Here is a 22516-nt window from a genome sequence, read left to right as displayed (position 1 = left end):
CACAACAATATACAGATTAGGTTATTCCACCCACAAACAAGCAACAAGGTCACCTTAAGTTACTGAGATTCATACGTACATACAACACTGCCCATTTTCTCTGGTCTTCCTTAAGAGTGGAATATGAAAGTTATGAAAATGCCTTTCAGACAGAAAAAGATTTCAGCAGCTAGTTGGCGATTCTCCAAAAATAAGCAACTCCCAGAAGTCACACAACACACTAAATAGTAGAGTACTTGACTTTAATTGACTTAGAATTTCTAAACCTGAAGGCAGAAGAGCAAATTGTCTCATTTTACGGTAAAATGAGTGGTTCTATGGATGAAGGAAAAGCAGAGGGTATAGTTTGCCTTGATTTCAGCTAGGGTATCTACATGGGCTCCCAAAGCACCTCTTTAGACAAACTCAAACGTAACTGGGTGGGACAATTACAAGGTAGATATTTATGGCACACAGCTGACTGGACTGTCAGGGTCAAAAAAGCTGGAAGCTAGTTATGGGTGGTGTTCTTTGAGGAGCAATATTTGAGCTTATGCTATTTAACAAACTTAGTGATGTGGCTATGAGTTAGAATGACCCAGCATATGCATGATGTGGAACTAGGAGTGTGGCTGATGCACTGGAGGACAGGGTTGCCATATGAGAAGACCTTGAACAAGCTAGAGAATGGACTGAAGGGCCAAAGTCTTGCACCCAGGTCTAAAAAACCCCTATCCAATTATATAGGCTGCAGACTGGCTAATAAGCTAGCAGCGACCTGTGGCTCCAAGTGAAAAAAGCTTAACAAGGGCCAGCATTGCACCTTTGAGGTAATGAAGACTAAACATATACCATGCTACATTAACAAGTGTTAATGTACCAGAATGTACTTGGCAGTTGTGAGGCCACATCTGGAATGCTGTATCCAGTTTGGGCTACCAAGTATGAAACAGATACTTAGAAGCTGAAGACCATCCAGAAGGTAACCAAGATGGTTACACCTGCTCTTTCTGCTGGGGAGTTTACCAGGAAATGATCAACGATTATGCTTCCTTCAATTCTATGCTAGCTGATGGCACTCAAGACACTCAAAAAAGAAAAAAAAATTAACTTGTTCAGTCACTTGAAATACAACTGAAAAGTTTCTGTATTCCAGTTTCTGAGTTTATGATTTGAAGGTTGCTTTTCACTTAAATTTTCAATCATTCAATAAAGTTATATGGGTAACGAGGCTGCCAATGTTCATAGTAAATGACTAAGATGTGAAATTAAGCTGCTGTTACACTACTATTATTTGTAGCACAGTGGCATGGAGAAAGATGACCTTACTTTGAACCTCCTGGGAGGTGGGGAATGTTAATTTTTCTAAGTTAATTTTTTCTAAGTTCATTAGAACTTAGACTACTGTGCAGGAAAAAAAAACAAAAAACCCAAACCAGTTCCTTGCACTTTCTTACCCATGAGCTTCAGGGTCTTACACAATTGTGCTGTATGTGGGCTGAATGTTGCTACATGGCTGAGTGGAGTTCTTAAGCCTCTTCCAATCTGTGTCTAAAACAGAGCAGAGCTTAGGATGTAGTTAAACTCATTAAGATGACAGCACTTCTGGACATACACAGAGACTTGCATTTGGTTGCCCGAGATGAAGGTTTACATTAACTTCTGCACTTAAGATGCTACTTGGCACTAGGCTATTTGAAATGCTCTCTGAACATTCTCTGATACTTACAGTATCTTCAGTTAATAAACTGAACCAAAACTCAAACAGATTTTATGTCCTTTGAATTTGGCCTCCTGTTGCTTTGGAACATGCAGACTTACAGGTGAAACTTATGTCTGTATTTTAAAAGAGGCTTTTATTGCTTACATGTTAATGGTCAGTGACAGTACGCGCTTTCAATGTCTGATTATACTGTAAGATTTCTAACATGGACAGCACTTTTGACTTTGAAACCAAGAATCCCATATCCAAAGTGATGCTATTACAAGCCAAAACTTGACAGCTTGTTTCCATGTTAATCACTCAGCTTTTATTATTTTTAAATTTTTGTAATGGTCATTATTCCTTGCTTTTCCTTTCAGGTTTTCCTTAAACAACAGAAGTTTTTCCTTAAGTGGAAGAGGACTTAACCACGTCCTATTCTTTGGCAAAAACTGAGCGCTACCTTTTCCCCAACACGAGCCGCTCAGAAAACTGCACTAAGAGAGCTCCAGGACTCAGCAGCCACCTTGTGGAAATCTATCCGGACACACCGGCGGCCCGGCCGCTCACTACAGAGCACCGACGTGCTCTTGCCGCTATTTGGAATACACATCACAAAACGGTCCCGTAGAAGAGAAGTTTTCCCTCCAGGTACTGAAACCATCGATCCGTCGTTTTCCAGGGTGAATTTACTGCAACTGGTATTTTAAAGAATACTGGGCAGAAATGCCACCTCAGGTGATGGTGGCCGCTCCCACTGGTGTCCGAGCACGGGTGGCCTCAGCGCAGCTCCGCACACCGCCGTCCCGCGCGCAGCTTAGCGGCGAGCCTTCCTCCCCACAGGGACAAGGACTGCGCCCGTTCGCGTGGAGGGCTCGACCGTTACCCGCCGCAGCAGGCCGCCCATGCCACGACCTCGGCGCTGGTGTCCTGCCAGAATCCCGTGCCACATCCTCTACCGGGGCTGTGGCGCCCTGTCCCGGCGGCGAGCCCCGCGAGCCCCGCGCCGCATGCCACCGCCTGGCACCTGTACAGTCCCGCCGGCGGAGCAGAAGGACAGGCGCCTGCGCACTGCGCGGCCCCTCGCCGCCAGGCCCGTAGTCACTTCCTGCCCCTGTGCCCATCCGGCTCCGGGGTCAGCGGCCGCAGCTCTGGCGGGACAGGGGACGATAAAGTTTTATTTGGGGAGGGGGAAGCCGTCCGTCCTCTCCCAGGTAGGGCCTCAACCGTGGCGCTACGGCCCTCCCCCTCGCGGCGCTGGCGTTTGGCGCTCGCTGTCACCTGCCGGCCGCTCGCCCCTCCCCGCCCGGCCTCGCGCGTGGCGGGGCGGCGGGCGCGCCCGGCTCCTGCTCCTGCTCCGGCTTAGGCAGCGCCGTTGGGGGCGCCGGGCCCAGCGGCGGGCGGGCTGCTGCTTCTTCTTGTGGTCGGTGACGCAAGTTTCTTCCCATTCCCGCGGGAGCAGAAGGACACCATCCTGGGGTCTGGGAGCTGGGAACGAGGCGCGGCCAGGGGCGGCGGGAGAGCGGCGCGGCGGGAGCCGCCCGATGAGGGGGTGCGGGGCCAGGCGGCTGGGTTCAGCTCGACATGGGGAGGGGGACGGCGGCCCTGGGGTTGGCGGCAGCCGGGGGCTTCCCTCCGCCAGTCGAGGCGCAGGTGGCAGCGGGGCAATCGCGCGTGGCTGGGCCGGGCCGGGCCGCGCTAGGCGGTGGGGCCCGGGCAGGCGGGTGCGGAGCGGCCGGGCTCTCAGCAGCGGCTGTTGCAGAGGGCGTTGTGAGACCTGTTGTAAACAATGGAAACTTATGCGTGAAGGGTGCCGCTGCCCCCTGGCCCACGCCGGCGCTCTCGTTGTAGGAAGTGGGTGTGAGAGGTTAGCGCTGTCCGGAGCCGCCCGTTTTCCGGGAGTAACAGTTAATGTGCATATTTTGACAGAAACGGGCTGCTTGATGTAGAAGAAAAGCAGGCCTTGCGCACGGAAAATGCCTCTAAGGGACAAGTGTTGTCAGACTGACCACCATCATCATGGATGCTGTGAACCAGGTACAGCGATGTGTGGATGTTTTGGCTGTGCTATTTGCTTCATTCGTTAAAAGCTTGCGGGAAGTACTGTGATGTTGCAAATGTGCGTCGTTAGTGACCGTTTTGGGTATAAAAAGTTAATAAATTTTGCTGGGAAATGTTTTGTTGTTTTTTTTTTTTATAGCCTTGAACTGTCGTTTTAAAATTATTTCAGGAAGATAATTTCTCAGTTCGTGCAGAATGTGCAGTAATCCCTAGCCACCACATGGGCATTGTATGCAGTGGACTGGGGGAAGGCAAGAAATTGTGCAAAACCAGATGTCCTTTTTGTTTCCAAAAAGTGTAATATTCTGATTTTTTTTTTGTTTTTACTATAAAATGATGTTTCTGGCAATCTCTTGCATTTGTGTTTTGCTTCACATCTTTTCTCAGAGGGAAAAAAAAAAAATCCTAGTCCTGAAATGGCTGTTTGCATTCCACTACAGTGTGACTTGGAAGATGTCTTCAGTGGATAGTATAATGAGTATGTTGAAGGTTCAGCCCACTTGCTAGAGTTTTTCTGTAATTGTTTTGCCCAGTGTACTGTTTGGTAGCCTAAAAGGAAATTTGGTTCCTTTCTTACTGCTTTGTAGAAATTGTTGTTTGGATACTTTGACTTGTGTTTTGAAAAGAAAGGCATCAGCTCTGGGAGACTGACAGTTGAAAGTTTGAGCATGGAAACTTTGATAATACTTCCTTAATTAAATGCAATTTGAGAGTAGCTATTGTTCAGCTAGTAGAAATGTTTCTTTGTGTTTAAGATAAAATGTGTTTGAGTTGTTCTAGTGCTTTAAAACAGCTAAAGTGCTTTGGTTGCCTTACAAGTCTGCTTCACGTGTATCGCTCCTCTTGATGTCAGTGGGTGTTGCACATGCATGTTAGAGGCAGTGTACAAGCCAAAATACACTATTTTTAATTATAGGGAATAGGCTAGTAGAATACAATATGTCATTGTGTTTGGGATCTCCAAATGATTAGCTGATTTGTAATGGCTGTTATGTGTTCGTATATATAATAGTATATTGTGGGGCCAGCATAGTTGGGTGAAGTGCTCACTTCATCATTCTTTTCTTACATTGCTTTTCTTTCTGATGTTCTTTTCAGCTTGAATTTATTTATAACCTTACATCTTCTAGAAGAGCTTTCATGCTGACATATATTCAGTCTATTTGATCTTTATGTCTAGTTACCTTGTAGACCTCTACTACTCTTAATAAATAGTAAATTTCTTGGAGGTGCTCAATGCTTCATTAAAAACTGGAAACCTTACAATGGGCTTTAAAAGTCAAACCAAATGAATGAGGTAGGAGCAGATTTTTGAAGTACAAAGATAGTTATTTTAATGTCAGTAAGAAATCAAGTGTATGACTTAGCTAATGATTTTGCAAACATGCTTGAATAAGTGCTCTTATTCATTTAAATTTGATTTTCCCTCTGAGCAAAACTTACATGCATACAGCAATGTGATGCTGTTACTTCTGACATGCATAAATACCTAGTATTGAAGTAGCCTGTGGTCATCCTGATCAATAAATGTTTTAGTTTCAGTAGGTTTTGCAAAGATGTGATGTGGAATGAAACTTCGGAAATAAGTTATTACTTCAGCAGTTTGTTTGAACTTGAATCTGCTTTTACTGATGAAAAATATTCTGTAGTTATGCTTGTACTTTTCTGTCAGCATTGCTGCTTCTGAATTAAGTTTCAGTGTTTAGGTGTGTACTGACAACACTGAAATCACATAGTATGCTGTGAAGTACAGTATGTGTTAATGTTTTTTGTACATCTGTTTTGGTTTGAATGATGGGAGTCAAGTAGATTGTTCTGGGGAATTGCTTTAATGGATGAAAATTTCAAGTAAGTTAATTTGGCTTTTTCTATTTCAGTTTTTGTGTTTGACACCCATAGCTTTAAATCCACATTTTCTTTAAATTGTCAAAATGACAGCAAACTGTCAGAAGGCATAGTGGCTGGAAAATTCAGTATTGACTGGTTTTTAATGCAGTATAAATTAAAGCTTTTGAGTAAGGCAGCTTGTACTGTAGTCCTGACCTTTCTTTTTAGCTTGCTTACTGTGTGCATAGAAAAATCCATAAACTTAATAAAAATCACTGTAATGTTCTCTAATGGCTTATTATCCTTTTGTATATTTCAGTGCATCTGCTGGAACCTGGTGATCCTCCACTATTACAGCAGCCTCTGCAAACGTCAAAATCTGGTATTCAACAAATCATTGAGTGTTTTCGATCAGGTATGAAACTATGACTAATGACTCGAGAGCGTCATTACCTTGCTATAAGGTTTATATATATTTAATATGTTAAAATAACCACCCCTTGACTTTCTACCAATTTGCAAACTATTTCTAGGTTTTTGGATTTAGATGCTGTTCCATTTTCATATAATTTAGTAAATGTACACCTTCTGCTGTATAATTATCTCTCAGAAATATTAGAAGTTAGTTTGTCATTCTGCTTTGTGTCATCCTTCCTGCTGTAATTATTGAGTTTATCCTAAAGTGAATGAAATGAGGAGAAAATTTATTGCTTACCTTGAACTTTGTAGAGTTGTTAATTATTGTGTTTTTTTTAAGTAAGACCTTACTACTCTCTACAACTACTTGAGGTTATAGCGAGGTGGGTGTTGGTCTCTTCTCCCTTGTATCAGGTAACAGAAAAGAAGAAATAGCCTCAAATTATGCCAGGGGTGGTTTAGATTGGATATTAGGAAAAATTTCTTTACTGAAAGTGATCAGGCATTGGAATAGGCTGCCCAGGGAAGTGGTGGAGTCCCTGTCCCTGGAGGCGTTTAAAAAACATGTAGATGTGGCACTTCAGGATGTGGTTTAATGGTCATAGTGGTGTTAGGTTGATGGTTAGACTCAATGATCTTATAGATCTTTTCCAACCAAACCAGTTCCCTAGTTTTGGGGACTTTAAATACATAGCAGTGAATCTAAGAATAACTACCGAGTGTTTGGGTAAGCATGTCAGAGATGATTGAAACCTTTAATGTTTTCTAGCTGTTTCTGTGTTTCTGATACTGTGAATCAAGCATTGTATTTTTTACAACCCTTGGTTTGAAACTGAAGTGATCTCTTTACCAGTACTATCTATATGTTTTTAGATTTTTCATGGACAGCTGTTACAGATATCAGATGTTTCAAGTCTAGGTCATTGTTGCTATGTAATGGAACGCATGTATGGGTCGAGTCTTGTAAAAGTGTGCAGTATTTAAATCCTCCACTAGCATTTCAACAACTTTATACAAGAAGAAAAGCCAGGTGTGAGAGTTGTCATTAGTAACCTTCTCTAATTTGTCTGAGGTTGTCTAAGGCCTCAGATATGTGTGGCAGGCTGCTTCCACTTGAAGCAGAGTAATAGGATCTCTACTGGTAATAGCATGAGCTTGTTGCAAGAATGCTGTCTCTGGGCTGCTTCCAGACTGGGGTCACTAGCAGATGTTAATAGCTTACCTTGATACCTGCAGTCATCTGCAGCAGGGAAGTTGGGAAATGGCAAAAAGACTTAGACCAAAATTTTACTGGTTAATTTTGAGCAAACAATATTTCATTATGGAAAAACCTATTTTGATTCTTGTGGTAAAGAAATAAAGATTAAAGTTAGAGTATTGCCTGTTACTGTTTATGTAGTTCTAGCAGAAACTTTTAGCATCCAAAGCATTAAGAGTAACAGATGAATTTGAAACTGGTGGGTTTGGGTTTGTTTTGTTGGTTTTTTTCCCTAGTAATGCAATTGCTTGCAAAAGGTCTACACATTGGTATTTCTGCCAGAGAATCATTGGCAGTAACTGATGTTCTCTACCAGTTTCTTTTGACTATGATATTATTCTAGTTTCAACATATACAAATGATAACGGAATTTGAGAGAGTATTACCTGCTTCAGTTAGACATAACTGCAAAATAGAGAAGGCTTCAGTAAGCTTGAGGCAGCATATGCTGACAAAAGACTTATGGCTTGTTGCCAGTCTGCAGTTGGTAAAGAATAAGGAGGTTATAGTAATTCTCTCAGCCCTATTGTGTCCACAAAACCAGTGGGTGTTTTAAATTTATTTGCCTTTTCCAGAAATCCTTAAAGGCCTACAGTTTCATTCAAAAGGACAAATTATTTTTACAGTCCCACCAATGAAATGCTTCAAAGTTGTATAAGGTGGTTTGAAGCCAGAGTGACTACCGTGTCATCTGGCATGACCTCTAGTATGTTATAAATCCTTTAATCTGACCCAGTAATTCTTAAGTCAAATAATTTGGATTAGACAAAAATATTTCAGCCCTGAATGGAAAAAGACTGAAATACTGGTATAAGAGTAGAGAGAATGAGGGACTTGTGTTTCCCTTGATTGAGAAATAGTGGAGAATTACATGATTGGTTGGTTTGTTTGGGAGAGAGGTTTGTGGCTAGGACATTCGTCAACAGCATGGCTAAACTGGTTAATTGTGTGCTATGCTTTTTGTTTGAATTACAGTTTGGTAACTCATTGGACTTTTATCTACATGGAACACCTTCAGTTTTGTTCAGCTGGGCTTTTCTCAGTGGTTTTCTTTACATGCAGACATTATTGGTGAGATAACTCACCAATTGGTGAGGTAAACAACTTGCTTTTGGGTGACTTTTCTACAATTTTTAAATTTGGGCTTTAGACTGAATCTAAATATTTGTCCAGTAGTTTGTAAAATACAGTCTGTCTGTAAAAATACAAGTCAGATGAAGGTGAGGTTAGTAACGCTTGAAGAAAGTGCAGTGAGAGAAGATAAGAGCCTAAGGGTGTGGCCCAGGAAAGGCATAGGAGGGGACAGAAGCTGATGGTAGCTTCAGATAATTCAGTTCAAGTCTCATTTTTAGGCAGCTGTTGAAGAAAGAAATGGCACTGTGCTTTGGTAAAGCTCAAGTTCTAACAAATTTTGTAGTATTACAAAAATAAAGTTGTCTTGGTATGGCCAGTTTGTATTGAAGAACTAATAGTAGTTATACTTAAGTAATTGTTCCGAGACTGAATTTGAGCTTTAGAAGGAATTCTTGGAGAAGTGTCTGTGGTGACAGAAAACTTGAACTTGTATTTTAGCTTGAAGAATTCTTAATGCTGTTTTCTGCTTGTCTGGTATTAGTTATTCTTGTTCCAGTTTCATTATGTTTTTGCTTGATGGACTAATTTTGATCAATTTTGATGTATTCCATTATAAGAAAAAAAATGAAGATAAATTAGCTGAATTCGATTAACTGGTATTTCTTTCTAATCTGGAGTGTGGTACATGTTTATCATTAGTAATTCATTGATATTTGTAGGAATTACATTCGTAATTGTTGTGAGATGAGACATGAAAGAGTGGATTTGAAGTGTAATTTAAACTCTGAATTCATTAAGACAGGAGCCGGAAAGCACCAACAATACTGGATTTAGGGTAGTGTTTGAATATACCTTGTGTACTAACTGGGCAAACATGCATATTTTGTCACACTGCCTATGTTTTTTGAATGTATTTGCCTCTTGGCAGGCTGAAAATAGTTCTTCAGTTCTACTTTGTTGCCTGAACATCACCATCTCTGTTTGGGTCAGATCCCTAGATGTTAGTTTTTCCTTTTTATTTTACTGTATGGTCTAGTTTTCTGACTTACCAAGTGCTGTTTTAGTACAAAATAGCTGTATATATCTTGCTTTCTTTGTGCTGTTGGATACAAGCACAAATCAGAAATACTGCAGACTTCTCTAGGTGTTTATTCTTTCCTGTTGGACAATTGTGTTGCCACTAGATACTGTAATACAGAATTGTAGAAAGGCTTTGGTTGGAAGGAACCTTAGATATAATCTACTCCAACCTCCCTGCTATGGGCAGGGATGCCTCTCAACTAGACTTGGTTACCTATGGCCTCACCCAATCTGGCCTTAAACACCTCCAGGGAGGAGGCATCCACAGCCTGCCTGGGCAGCCTATTCTGGAGTTCCAGCAACCTTGTATTGAAGAATTTTTTCCAATGATCCAGTCTGAACCTACTCTCCTGCAGCTTAAAACCATTCCCTCTTGTCCTGTCACTAGACACCCTTACGAAAAGTCCTTCTCCGGCCTTCCTGCAGGATGGACTCCTCCTTAATGTTTGCTGCTTGTTTTTTGTCATAAACTGTAATGTGTGTAATGCTTGAGGGTTTTTTTGTGTAATTTTGTTTTCCAAAGGTACCGTGTTTTCGTAGCGAAACTTGGAATATACCATAAACTTAACATAGTATATCATAAACTTACAGTGCAATGAAGTAGCATTCACACAAGATAAAATGTTTTTTATAATTGTCATGTTTTAAAATGGTTCCACTTTCATAGGATGATGTGAATTAAAACATGAACAGGAAACCTTCCTTAAGTGTAATGTTTCTTTTATTACAGGAACTAAACAACTCAAGCATATCTTGTTAAAAGATGTGGACACCATTTTTGAATGTAAATTGTGCCGGAGTCTCTTCAGGGGATTACCAAATTTAATTACTCATAAAAAGTTTTATTGTCCTCCAAGTCTCCAGATGGATGATAGTAAGTCTTACTAATTGAAATGTTTAATAGAGCTATTTGAGTTGAGTAACTTACTTTTCTGTACCATTAATACAAACGTAGCATAAACAAAATGAATAAAAAAAGTGGATTTAAATTTCAGTAGTAACTTATGTAGATCACTTCTGTGGTAGTAAAGAAATTACAGCACTGACTTAATGTACATTAACAACCGACACCCCTGTCAGTGCCATAACTTGATAGCTAGTTTATATAGCCAACCCTTTAGTGAGAATGCCACTGTCAACAGTTTTTATTTCTTTCTCCCCACACCCCTTTGTGTCTTTCCCTGTTTCCCGTGAAAGATGCCAAAAAATGGGCAATGAAGCTTACAGGAAAGTGTGGGTCTGACAAGGCATTTGAGTTTTAGGTCAGCATAGCTCTGATGGACTTCAGCTTCACGCTAAGGTGTCACGGAAAAATAGCCATAGTTATCTCCTGTACTTGGGAAGTGTTTAGTGTCACAGATGCAATTCAGTAATACTTATTAAGAAACACAGATGAAAAGTTCACCCTTTTCTTTGAGGACCTGTGCTTCAGTAATGCTAGCTTTTTTCCCCACAGCCTCACCTGACCTTGTATTTCATTAACATACTTTGTGTGATTGTGCCAGACGGGAAAGGAAACTTATTAAAACCTCATTCCAGTGATGACTTTTTGTCATCTGACTAAAGCTGAATAATTGGAAATGTGCCAGCATTCAAAAAAAATTTTGTGAAGCTTTCTAATTATCTTGGTCTCTTGACTAGAAAGAAAAGAGGTGCAATGAGAATTTTTCTTTCCTTGTTAATGCCATCCTGCCTCAGTATTAAAACAACCCCGTAAAGAACAGAGATTTATGTAGGCAATAACCTTCCCACATTGTCAGCTAGTTTTGCGATGAGAAGGTGAAAAGACTACTAGTCACCTTCTTTAAACGAGCGTGCTTGACTAGTTGCAGTCGCAGAGCTTCTGTGTGAGGAGATGAGAGTTGAGTTTTGAAAACAAGGTCAGAAGTGCATCTGACCTACATGCAAAAGTTTCTGACTTCCTATCCATCTCTTAACATTCTGGCCTTTTTTCCCTTGAACGATACTGGATTTTTCTGTCCTTAACATTTCTATCTCACTGTATCACTGATCCTATTAACAGCTTTGGTATTACTGAAAGCTTTCCCTGCCCCAGAAGTTAGATTCTCCCTTATCTGCTTGTATCTTCATGCAGTGCTTAGGTTACACAGACTTTTCATTCTTTCTTAAGGACTGTTCAGAACTGACAGATAAGGGCATTTTTCCAGAATTGGGTTCCTTTATTAAGAATACCCATTTCCAGCAGTAGGAGAATCAATTTCTAATGATACTTTAGGCTTAGTTGCACACTTGCAGAACAAGCTCGGGTGTATGATGTTATTTTTGCAAATAAAATCAGTTTAATCCTGGCAAAAGTAGTTTTGACTTTAGGCAAATTTCACATTAGCAGGCTAGAAGGGTGTGCTTCCGATATCATCTCTTAATAAAAAAGGTAACATGCTGATACAATAACAATGATTACTCAAAGTCTCGAGGTGTAAATGGTCAGAAAAGTAGTACAAATACAGGATGTGTGCAAATTTAGTGACTGAACTGACCCAATGGTTAAAAGATACTTTGAAACTAAGTAATTTTAAATTACCAGATAATTTAAAAATACCTCTGCCTCTTTTCACAGACCTCCCAGATACAAACGATAAACAGAGTCAAGCCATAAATGACCTCCTGGAAGCAATCTATCCAAGGGTAGATAAACAAGAATATATAATTAAATTGCAGCCTATAGAAACAAATCAGAATGCTGTATTTCAATATGTATCAAGGACTGACAGCCCAGATGAGAACACAGAAAGCAGTAATACTGCTGATCAAGCTCCAGTACAGGAACCCAGCACTGAGCAAAACAAGACTGTTTCAGCTCCAGCCCCAGTCCCAGCTGGGGAGACTGTAGAATTACCTCCTGCTGATCCTGCTACAAACAAGGTGATACCTGCTCCTGAAGAACAGCCTCCAGCAGTAAATCCTGAGTTGGACTCTCTGGATAATTCTGATTTTGGCCACCAGTTGATATGTTGCCTTTGTAGGAAGGAATTTCATTCTAGACGCAGTGTACGCCGTCACATTCGAAAAGTGCACAAAAAAAAGATGGAAGAGCTAAAGAAATATATAGAAACTAAAAAGAAACCAAACCAGTGCTCCGCGAAAGGACGAAATAAGAATGTTCTTGTAACGTTAGGTAGAAGTTGTCCTGTGTGTTATAAATCATTTGCTACAAAAGCCAACGTAAGGAGGCATTTTGATGAAGTTCACAGAGGATTAAGAAGGGATTCCATTACTCCTGATATAGCTACAAAGCCTGGGCAACCTTTGTTCTTGGATACAGTTTCGGCTAAAAAATCTTTTAAGACCAGAAAACAAAAGTCGTCTTCAAAGGCTGAATACAATTTAACTGCATGCAAATGCCTTCTGTGCAAGAGAAAATACAGTTCTCAAATAATGCTGAAAAGGCACATGCAAATTGTTCACAAGATAACTCTTTCTGGAAAGAACTCTAAAAGAGAGAAAGGACCCAACAATACTGCCAATGGCACAGAAATAAAAGTAAAAGTCGAACCAGCAGATTCTGTGGAACCTTCACCCCCTTCCATTGCCCTTTCTCCGCAGAATGAATTGAAGGGAACAAATCATTCAAACGAGAAAAAGAGCACACCATCAGCACAGAAAAATAAAGTTAAACAGGACCTTGAAAACCCTAAATCAGCCTCTAAATCAACCACTAAATCAGCCTCTAAATCAACTACTAAATCAGCCTCTAAGTCAACCAGTGCATCTGCTGCAGGTGGCCAGCAAAAAAACAGGAAGCCCAAACTTTCAGCTGGCTTTGACTTCAAGCAGCTTTACTGTAAACTCTGTAAACGCCAGTTTACTTCTAAGCAGAACTTGACAAAGCACATTGAGTTACACACAGATGGAAATAACATTTATGTTAAATACTACAGGTGTCCACTCTGCTCTTACGAAACGCGTCGCAAACGTGATGTGATAAGGCACATCACGGTAGTTCATAAAAAGTCACCACGCTACCTTGGGAAAATAACGGCGAGCTTGGAAATTAGAGCAATAAAAAAGCCAATCGATCTTGTTCTAAATAAGGTGACCAAAAGAGGCCCTCAGAGGGATGAAACAAAACAGATTGCTTCAAAACAGGATGCCATCTCTAATTCTCCCAATAAAAAGTACGAAGGAGCTGATGTTGGCATCGAAGTAAAAGTAACAAAAAACTTTTCTCTGCACCGATGCAATAAATGTGGGAAAGCCTTTGCCAGGAAAGCTTTTCTAGAACATCATAAGAAAACGCACAAAGCAAATGTATCTCATTCACCTGAAGAAAATAAAACCAAAGGCAGAAGTACAAGATCTAAAGCTGTTGTCTGGTGAGGAAAAGACAAAATGTTTTGTCAGGTCTTCTTATTTGTTTGTTTTAAAACAAACAAACAAACGCATCCACTGCCTTTTTTTTTTTTTTTTTTTTATCCTTGCTGATTTAGGGCTGAAAATATGGGTTTTGTTTTGTTTTTCATAGATTTTATGGTTTTAAAGGCTTAAATGCCAACATAGATACTAAATTTGTTTCTTAAATTTTATTTTTGGTGTTTCAGAAAAGAGTTTTATTCCTAAATTTGTCACCGTAGGAATTTGGAATAGAACATAGATTAGAATGTACCGAGTCCACTCTTTAAGCTTTCTTAAGGCATCTCTTGTAATCAGTATTTGTACATTTCTAAACCAGTAATTTTTTAAAAATTAACAATACTGTGGTTTCAATAACTTAATCTGTTAATTAACTTCTCAGTGACCCAGTTGAAGAAGTATTAAAGGTACTACTGTGAAAGCCGTTGACAGAAAATATCTCTTCGATCGTATTTGAATTACCATTCCTGTTTTCTTTCTTTTTGTTAAAAAAAATGCATATTGCCTATTCCCTGTCAGCAAAAGGACATAGAACTTTGGGCTGTAAGTAGGATGCTTTCTTGCTTTGATTGAGAATCAGTAAGAATTGGGTGCCTAGAAGCACCTTTAAAAATCATAAAATACAGGATTTGATTCTTTTAATGCTTATTTATATAAGCACAAGTTTGGAGACTTCCGGTCATTTACTTTTTAAAGTGTTCAAGTCTCATTAAATTTTTTTGGAGTAAGCCTAAATATTTTTAGAAATCTGGCCAATAATTTTCTAAACTTCTGCTTATGTGGTACTCTTGGAATTTTTTTACACTTGGAGGGTTGTAGTGATAGTTTCTCAGTTTTCCATAGCCTTCATGTTAAAGCTGGCCTGTTTTCAAAAGGACCTTTTAAAAAAGGGAATAACATAACTATGTATGTGTGCAGTCACTTTGTTTTTCAGAATGACTGATGCCTGAAGATTGGGGGATTGTACAAAAAACTATAATGAGGAAAGTAGTGAAACCTGGAAGAGTTTATAACATCCTTTTACAGAATTACCATTCTAGCATATTTGGTGGAAAGAAAACCGAGTACATGTGCCTTGTTCTGTATTTCAACTCTGAAATGCTATTTCCCAGGAGATAATTTGGTTTGAGTTTGGCTTTTGTAATGAATTGTCACCCACCTATGTTAAATTGTAGTCTGGTGCTTTTGTGACTTCATAGCGAATCCTGGCTAAGTGGGATAGACCTTCAAAAATTGGCTGAGCTGCATCCTGAATTATGCAGAGTTTAAGGGGAGAAATGACTTCTGCATTTTGATCAAGAATTAAAAATTTAGCCTTATAAATTATTTATATTGTGTAATGTAAAACAGAATTATATGGGTAAACTCAAAGTATTAATATATTCCCATTTCTCCTCAGATGGGTTCAAGTGAAGTTTGGAAGGTTTGGAGTTCAGTTGAATGAAAAGGACTTTAGTTTTGTTGGAACCTCTGATATCTTGGTAGTGGTACTGTAAAGAGGAGATATTTTCATGAGCTGTTTTCTTACTAAATCATTTGACAGTAGGACAGTGCCTCCTCCCCAAACACTTAAGTAGTTGAAATGCACATGGTTTTAAATTAGCAGTTACCTCTATGCAGTTGAAGTTTATCACAGTGTAGAACAGTGAAATTAAAACAAGGTGCAGAGGCAACTTAATGAACCACAGCTTTGGAAGAAGATTTTTTGCTCTTTGTTTAGGAAATCATCATCAGAGAGTTCACTGTATGTACTGGTCCTCCCTGGTAGTGCTAATTGATGAACAACTTTTTCGTGGTATCCTACTTTGGCAAATGCTGTATTACAAACTTTTAAATTTATTCCAAGTGAATGTATGAGAGCAAGCAACATAGTGTGTATTGGCTGAACTGTACTCATTTTTAGTGTTTGCCATAACAACAGTTTGTTCTTACTGACTGATTTCCCAGTTCTGGGGCATTCTGAATTTCACTGTACTGGAGTTGCTTCAAAGATGTGTCCATTTTGTTTCCGTATCTGGTTCATAGGAAAACTTGGTAAACGTCTAGAAAGTTTACAAGAATATCCACATTCCTCTTTATTATTTTTTTTTAATTAAAAAAAATATACACAAGCACTTTAATGATAGTTGCAGTTTATTTTTTCAGTTTATTTTTTTTGAAAGATCAACACACTAATGTTAATATGAAGGTAGTGAATATCTGCTGATGTATTATAGACAGACAATCTGTGCACAACCACTTAAAACATTAGGATATTTCATTCAAGATTAATAAAAAGGGAGGATAGTGTGGGAGAAACTCAAAATGTTATTTCTCTCAAGATCATGAACGACCACTATAGGTAGCACTTGACTTTGTATACAAGTTTGAAAATGCTTTAGATACAATTTTTTTAAAAAAAAAAAAGTTTTAAGCAAGATTGTAGTAAAACAGTTGCATGCCTACCATTATGAAATTCTTGGCAGGTTTCATGCATCAGTGGTTTGGGTTACTTTGGGTTTGGTTTTTACTTTTTAGAAAATACTTTGTTTAGTAATTTGTGTCAAATTGCTACAACTTGAAAGGTATTGTACATCAGAAGAAATACCATGTTTTTTATATAGGTTCACTCCCTTACTTAGGGAGGTGCCTCATGTTCATATATACTTTTTTGTATAAAATATATCTAAAATGTTGATCACAAGATCAGGAGTAAAAATACTTTTATGGATAAAGAAATATTTGGCCCTGTTAGTGCATTGCACTAAAAATACTGTGAATAGGAACTGAACTGTATCTGTTGCTCACAATGTTCTATATTGAATGTACATGCTTTTGTTTGGATAAATGTACTGTATTTGATGGAAAATAAAACAGACTGGAAATCACTTTTAAGTCTTGGTAAACCTGGAATATCTTGTCCCTTAACAATCAGAAATTAGAATGTTTGCATTCGTGTAAAGTTTTACTCTTTGATCACTGAAACTAGTTGCTTGTAATATTTTGTTGTAATAAATGTTATTTGTTTGGTTATGAAAAGTTTGGCACTTGTGAACGCTTCTCCGCACTGATGGTTGATCCTTGCTGTATTCTGATGATACTGGCTTTTTGTTCCTTGCAAAGGTATCTCTTCATAAACTGAGCAGAGCGTAGTTTTATTACGCTCTTAAAACAAAAGAGAATATTAATAGAGTACCTAGTTTTGCTTTGCAGTTATTGTTGATGGCTGTCTAAAGTTACATCTTTTTATGGTTGGAATATACGAAAAGACCTGCTGTAATCATTGTTTGTTTTTTTGTAAAGGAGGAAAGATCTGAAGCTATTTATGTAGGTGCATTTTAACCAATTTTCCTGAATGCCTGTGGATTAAGAAATAAAGATGCAGGCATAGTGATAGAATAACTCTTCATTTATCATCTAGTTCTTGTGGTTTCTGCTCTCTGCATCTTGAAATATGTGAGGGTGAAGTTACTGTGATTTCAAAGGTAAGCTGTCTTCACTAATTCTGAATCTGTGCAGATAAACAGAGCTACAAAATTGATTTTACTTGAGGCCTTGGGTAGTTAATATCTTCTTAAAGACGCAGTTTAATAATTCACAATTGCCACAGCGTTTTCTTTTCCCTTGAGGTTAATTCTTCTGAGTAGGTCTTTTGAAACAAGTTTCTGTATCCTTCTGACTTATGGAACAGTTTATCTTTTTCCCTTTTTTTCCAATAGCAAGAATAAATTACTTGATTATGAAAGACTTGTTAAATTTAGTGATTTTTTTAAAGTCTTTCCATATAACGATCTTGAATGAGAGGAAACAAACCTTTAAAGGGAGAAGGATTGCTTATTCTTTAAGAAGTTTTTTTTTTTTTTGACAAATCCTGAAAAGTTGTGATAAAGCTTTGAAAATAATCAAGATCCATGTGGGCACTTATCTACAGGGTTACATATTAATGTATCTGGATATGAGATTTTTAGTTAAGATGCAGTCTTGCATTGATAAGGCACTTTACTTTGGCTTGTTTTGTTTGGACTAGCCAAAGAGAAACGCTTTAATTGGCCTTCAGCATTGAGGTTGCCTTGTTTAATAGATTTTTTTTTTTTTTTTAATTCAGAATGAATGTGAGATACCATATGGAAAACTTTGAGGCTGATCTAAGCATCTTGTATGAAGCCTGTCCTGATATTTTTTTTTTCTGGGGTTTTTTTGTGGTTTGTTGGTGTTTTTGTTTTGTTTTTTTAGAGTGATGTTTTTGGTTTTTAGAGTGATGTTTTTAGAGCTAAGGCTTTGAGGGGCTAGCTTTAATTGGTGTGAGATCTTCCATAAGCAGCAAGTGAAACTCACTGGTACTGGAGATGCCAGACTTGCTGAAGTCTAATCAAGTAGTCACTAGTGTTTCAAAATCACTTTCAGTTGTCTCTCAGCTTCCTGGTTGCATTTTTTTGTGTTTATTTTTTGCGTGTGTTTCTGGTTTGGTGTTTTACTAGTCTTTTCTGCTTGGAATGTTATATTCCAGGGCTTGAAGTCATTGTTGAGTTTGGTTGTCTCAATTTTATAGGAGAATTGAAGAAACTATCCTAGATAGTTGATCATCTTTATCACCATTTGTTTTTGGTTAGTTTCTGCTGGCACAAATGCAAGGCTATTATGTGAAAGGTTTGTGTGACTGGTGAAGTGCTTGAAGTACTGTGTCCAGTTCTGGGCCCCTCAGTTTAGGAAGGATGTTGACTTGCTGGAGCGTGTCCAGAAAAGGGCAACAAGGTTGGTGAGGGGCTTGGAGCGCAAGCCCTATGAGGAGAGATTGAGGGAGCTGGGGTTGCTTAGTCTGGAGAAGAGGAGACTCAGGGGTGACCTTATTGCTCTCTACAACTACCTGAAGAGGGGTTGTAGTGAGGCGAAGGTTGGTCTCTTCTCCCAGGCAACCAGTACCAGAACAAGAGGACACAGTCTCAGGCTGCATCAGGGGAGGTTTAGGCTGGAGGTTAGGAGGAAGTTTTACACAGAGTGATTGCCCACTGGAATTGGCTGCCTGAGGAGGTGGTGGGGTCGCCGTCGCTGGGGGTGTTCAAGGCGAGGCTTGACAGGATGCTTGGTTGTATGGTTTAGTTGATTGGGTAGTGTTGGATGATAGGTTGGACATGATGATCTTGAAGGTCTCTTCCAACCTGGTTTATTCTATTCTATTCTATTCTATACTTTGAAATCAAGTCTGGTTTTTATTCATGGCTGAAAGCTATGGGCAATTTCACATCATTCCCTTTTGGTGAACAGCGAAATACAAGAACTGCTTAACCACAACAGTAGACTAGTGGGTGATTGAGGAGCAAGGGGCAGAGCAGAAGAATAGTAGTGATGGTAGTGGATTAGGTGGTATCTGGGTTCACAGGGTTTAAGATAAGGTGTCTGTGCTGGCTCAGGGTATTTGTTGCTATTAGTCTAAAGGAGGAAAACAAAGTGCAAACCTATCTTGACCTTGCTTAGACATGTAGAGGTTGTGGATGACTGCTCGCTCTTATGAAATCTCAGTAGGTGAATGTTGATGCTTGCTTCTCATAGAGCATTTGCATGTGGTAGGCACCTCTGTGTTATTTCCTTTTCTTTCTTTTTTTTTTCCATGTGCTATGTGTGTCTTGGGAATGGTTAAGGATGTAAGTGTTGACATATAAGTAGGGATGCATAAGGTGATCTTTTTGATAGGCAGACATGGAATTGTGCATGTGTAGAACATCAGTATAAAAATGAGAAAATTGAGAGAATGTTGACGGGCCATGTGGGAAGAATTTGGATAGTAAGGCTGATTCATGTATATCCATCTTTAAGTGATGGAGTCAAGTTGTCCAGAGCCATAAAGTGAAACTCTCCCACATTTTCTTTTAAATGCCTGCAACAGCAGCCTTCCAGCCTGTGAAATGTGGATGCTATTGGAACACAAAATACTGAAGTAAAGGAATAATACTTTGTATCAGAACAGAATCTGCCACTTAAGAAGTAAAAAGCATTGAAAAATGAAGCTGCTTCTGCCCTCTTTACATGTGGGTGTCATTCTTTCTGGTACGAGCTACCTTTCAGCATCTTTCTAGTTTGCAGCAGCTGCCCACTGTCTCTCCTGAGATTAGTTAAAGACCATGAATATAGATTTTTTTCTCATTTTGCTGCAAGTCTTTTGCTTTTCTTACCACAGGCTCCCTCCTTCCCATCCTTCCCTGGAGGAATCTCCTAACTGGACTTAACTTCTTCAAGGGAAGGAGAAATGGAGTTACCCTCTTTCATGCTTGCCAAGGGCAGTGACAGCAGCTGTCCCATAGTAACCCAGTGCCTTTTAAAAATTATTATTTTAATTTTTTTTTAATGTAGCCTATGCATGACCTCTGTACTCACTACTTGTAATGGAGCTATCGTGGAGAACCATTTTGAGTCTGATGGCAAAGCAGAAACCTGCCAGTGAAGGGGCATCTTTGGTGATATGCACTGATGACCCTCTCTCCTGTTGGTGTCTAATGCTAGAATTAACCTACAAACCTATGCCTTCTGTAAAGGCCCTGAGGGAACTGACCTACCTTTTGTGTTGTCGTGACAAGACAGCAGGCATACGCTCTCTTTGCTCCCATTATTTTCGTAGGAGTAGTGCCAAGGTGGACTGCTCTGACTCTTCAAGAATTTAACAAACTCTTTCTAGTGTCTGTGAACAAGGGCATCTTGGGAATATCATAAGTGTTTTGTGGGATGTTTGATTTGGGATTTTTTTATTGCTGGTTATTGTTCTGAGGGTTTGGGGTTTTTTTTGTGGTTTTTTTTTTTTTTTTTTAGAAAATGTGGGGGTGTTTCTTAATGAAAAGGTGTTTGATCCATATAAAGTCTATTGTGTTAATGATTTCAGAACACCAAATGCCTTGTATTGATGTGCAAACATAGTAAAGAGTTTTGGCTGCAGCATCATTCCTAGAAGCTGAAGCCAGCTGTTTGATATTGCAGATTCCTATAAGTGATAATGCTTGCTGCTGGTACAGAAAGCACATTGAAAGCGCACTTGGAGCTACTAACAAATTAGGCATTATGAAGATGGTCTTCCACACTTAAAAGGTTGAAGAGACTATTTTCTTAAATGTCAATAAGACCTAGAAGCTTGAGCTGGGATCAGTTCCGGTTGTGCAAGTCATCATTTTTGCAGTGTAACAGCACGCAAACATCTCATCAATTGCACTTGATCCGGCTGTTGCTATTCTGAGTTACAGTTTAATTATTTTGTGATTCTGATTTCAGAATTTGCCTTCCTCCTATTCAAGGTGATACTGGAGATACTCCTTTGAAGAGTTGTTTTCAAGTTTTTTGTTTTCAGTAAGCTGTCTCTTAGGCTATAGTCATGAGGATGCAATGATAGGATGTTTATTTTCCTTGTCATATCCCTCTAAACTTTAAGGCAGCTAAGTGCAACAATGCAGAGTCAAGTACTCAGTTATGTTTGAGACTTTCTTTCAAAATGAAATTTACCCTTGGCAAACAGTGCACTGAGAAGCATGGAGGATACCTTTGAAACTTTGAATGCATGCACCACCATGGACAGACCTACAGTAATAGGAAATGGTGGGCAAGGTATTGGTGTTGATTTTAAGAGCAGACTAACAGACTAAGATTCTTCAACATCTTGAAATACAAAACTGTGTTGTCCTGTGTCTTGGAGCTTATTTTCTCAGTAGGTTGTTTGCAACTGTAACACAGGGCACTGTAATCTAAAAGTAATAGAATCATTAGTATGTTTTTCTTTTAGCAGGATTTGGGGACAAAATATTTGAGTAAGGACCTTTTAAGGAAGGCACAAAACTGTATCTATGAAGTAGTGAGGTGATGATCTTATTCAGCTGTGTGGTCCTGAGTCCAGTTATTAACATTTTGGAGTTTGGCTGTGGTTCAGTTATGCTGAATTATTGTTTATCTGTTTATTACTTTAGCTTCTTTGATTTATTTTATGTAGGATTTTTTGGTGGTGGTGGTGGTTGATTTGGGGGGCTTGGGGGATTTTTTTTATTCCTTTTTTTTAGGTTGTTTTGTGATTTTTTTTGTGTGGGGGGTTTGTTGGTTTTGGTTTGTTCTTTTTGGAGGTGGTGGGGGTGAGTGGGCTCTGTTTTGAAACCACTTGGCATTTGATAGTGTTGATAGTGTTCTGGAGAGTGAAGTCACACAAACACCACTGATTTGGAAGTTTAAAATTTGGCTATAGAGTTTCCTAGAAGGTGATTCTGAACGAGGCAAGAAGGAGCAAGGAAAGATCCATCAGGAACAATGTGGATCCTCATATTTATGCCTATAAAAACAGATTAGAGATGCAATAGCCAATTTCCTTCCCTGCACTCCATCCCTATTCTCACTACTTCTGTGTGCCTGAATCAGAAGGTTTTTTGGTTGTTGGAGGGGGTTGGGGTTTGTTTGGTTTTGTTTGTTTCTTTCAGGTGAGCTTTGGTGCCCTTGAATTGTTTTCTCTGTAGTCATTAAGTTGTGGTTCTGAGCCAATGAACTGTGATTACTAAATTCAAATCCTTACCAGGTCCTGCTTTGAATAGGCTTGCTGCTGGTGGAAAACTTTTTTTCATTTGTGAAGCAAAATTAAATGACTAAATAAATAATATTCAGTAGAGTAATGAGGTAACTATGTTAAGACTCATGAAAGCACTCGAGGGTGATATATTTGAACTGCTTTATGTTAAGTGCATACGAGGGGAACCAGGTAATTATGCCCTGCGGCATTCACAGTCTTAAAAACTCATTTTGTCTTTACTTTGGTA

The 22516-nt window shown here is 39.2% G+C and overlaps 1 protein-coding gene across 1 annotated transcript; it reads left to right on the top strand.

Moving 5' to 3' along the window:
- The first annotated feature begins 2780 nt into the window (after positions 1-2780).
- Positions 2781-13789, top strand: ZNF800 (zinc finger protein 800). Its single transcript, XM_054173836.1, has 5 exons — positions 2781-2895; positions 3611-3718; positions 5889-5984; positions 10129-10272; positions 11977-13789. Exons 2-5 carry the CDS (start codon positions 3658-3660, stop codon positions 13734-13736), a joined length of 2061 nt encoding a protein of 686 aa, XP_054029811.1. The 5' UTR covers positions 2781-2895; positions 3611-3657; the 3' UTR covers positions 13737-13789.
- The last annotated feature ends 8727 nt before the right edge of the window (positions 13790-22516 follow it).

This window comes from Dryobates pubescens, chromosome 27 (assembly GCF_014839835.1).
Source record: "Dryobates pubescens isolate bDryPub1 chromosome 27, bDryPub1.pri, whole genome shotgun sequence".
Taxonomy (NCBI): Eukaryota; Metazoa; Chordata; class Aves; order Piciformes; family Picidae; genus Dryobates; species Dryobates pubescens.
The sequence above is the reverse complement of the archived record's forward strand: the minus strand, read 5'-3'. Positions and strand labels throughout refer to the sequence as shown.

What these genes read in the sequence shown, in the direction of transcription:
- ZNF800 (XM_054173836.1), top strand. Translation starts at nt 3,658, where the DNA reads ATGCCTCTAAGGGACAAGTGTTGTCAGACTGACCACCATCATCATGGA. An exon ending in CATTGAGTGTTTTCGATCAG is followed by an intron (nt 5,985 to 10,128) that starts GTATGAAACTAT and finishes CTTTTATTACAG; the next exon opens with GAACTAAACAACTCAAGCAT. An exon ending in AAGTCTCCAGATGGATGATA is followed by an intron (nt 10,273 to 11,976) that starts GTAAGTCTTACT and finishes CTCTTTTCACAG; the next exon opens with ACCTCCCAGATACAAACGAT.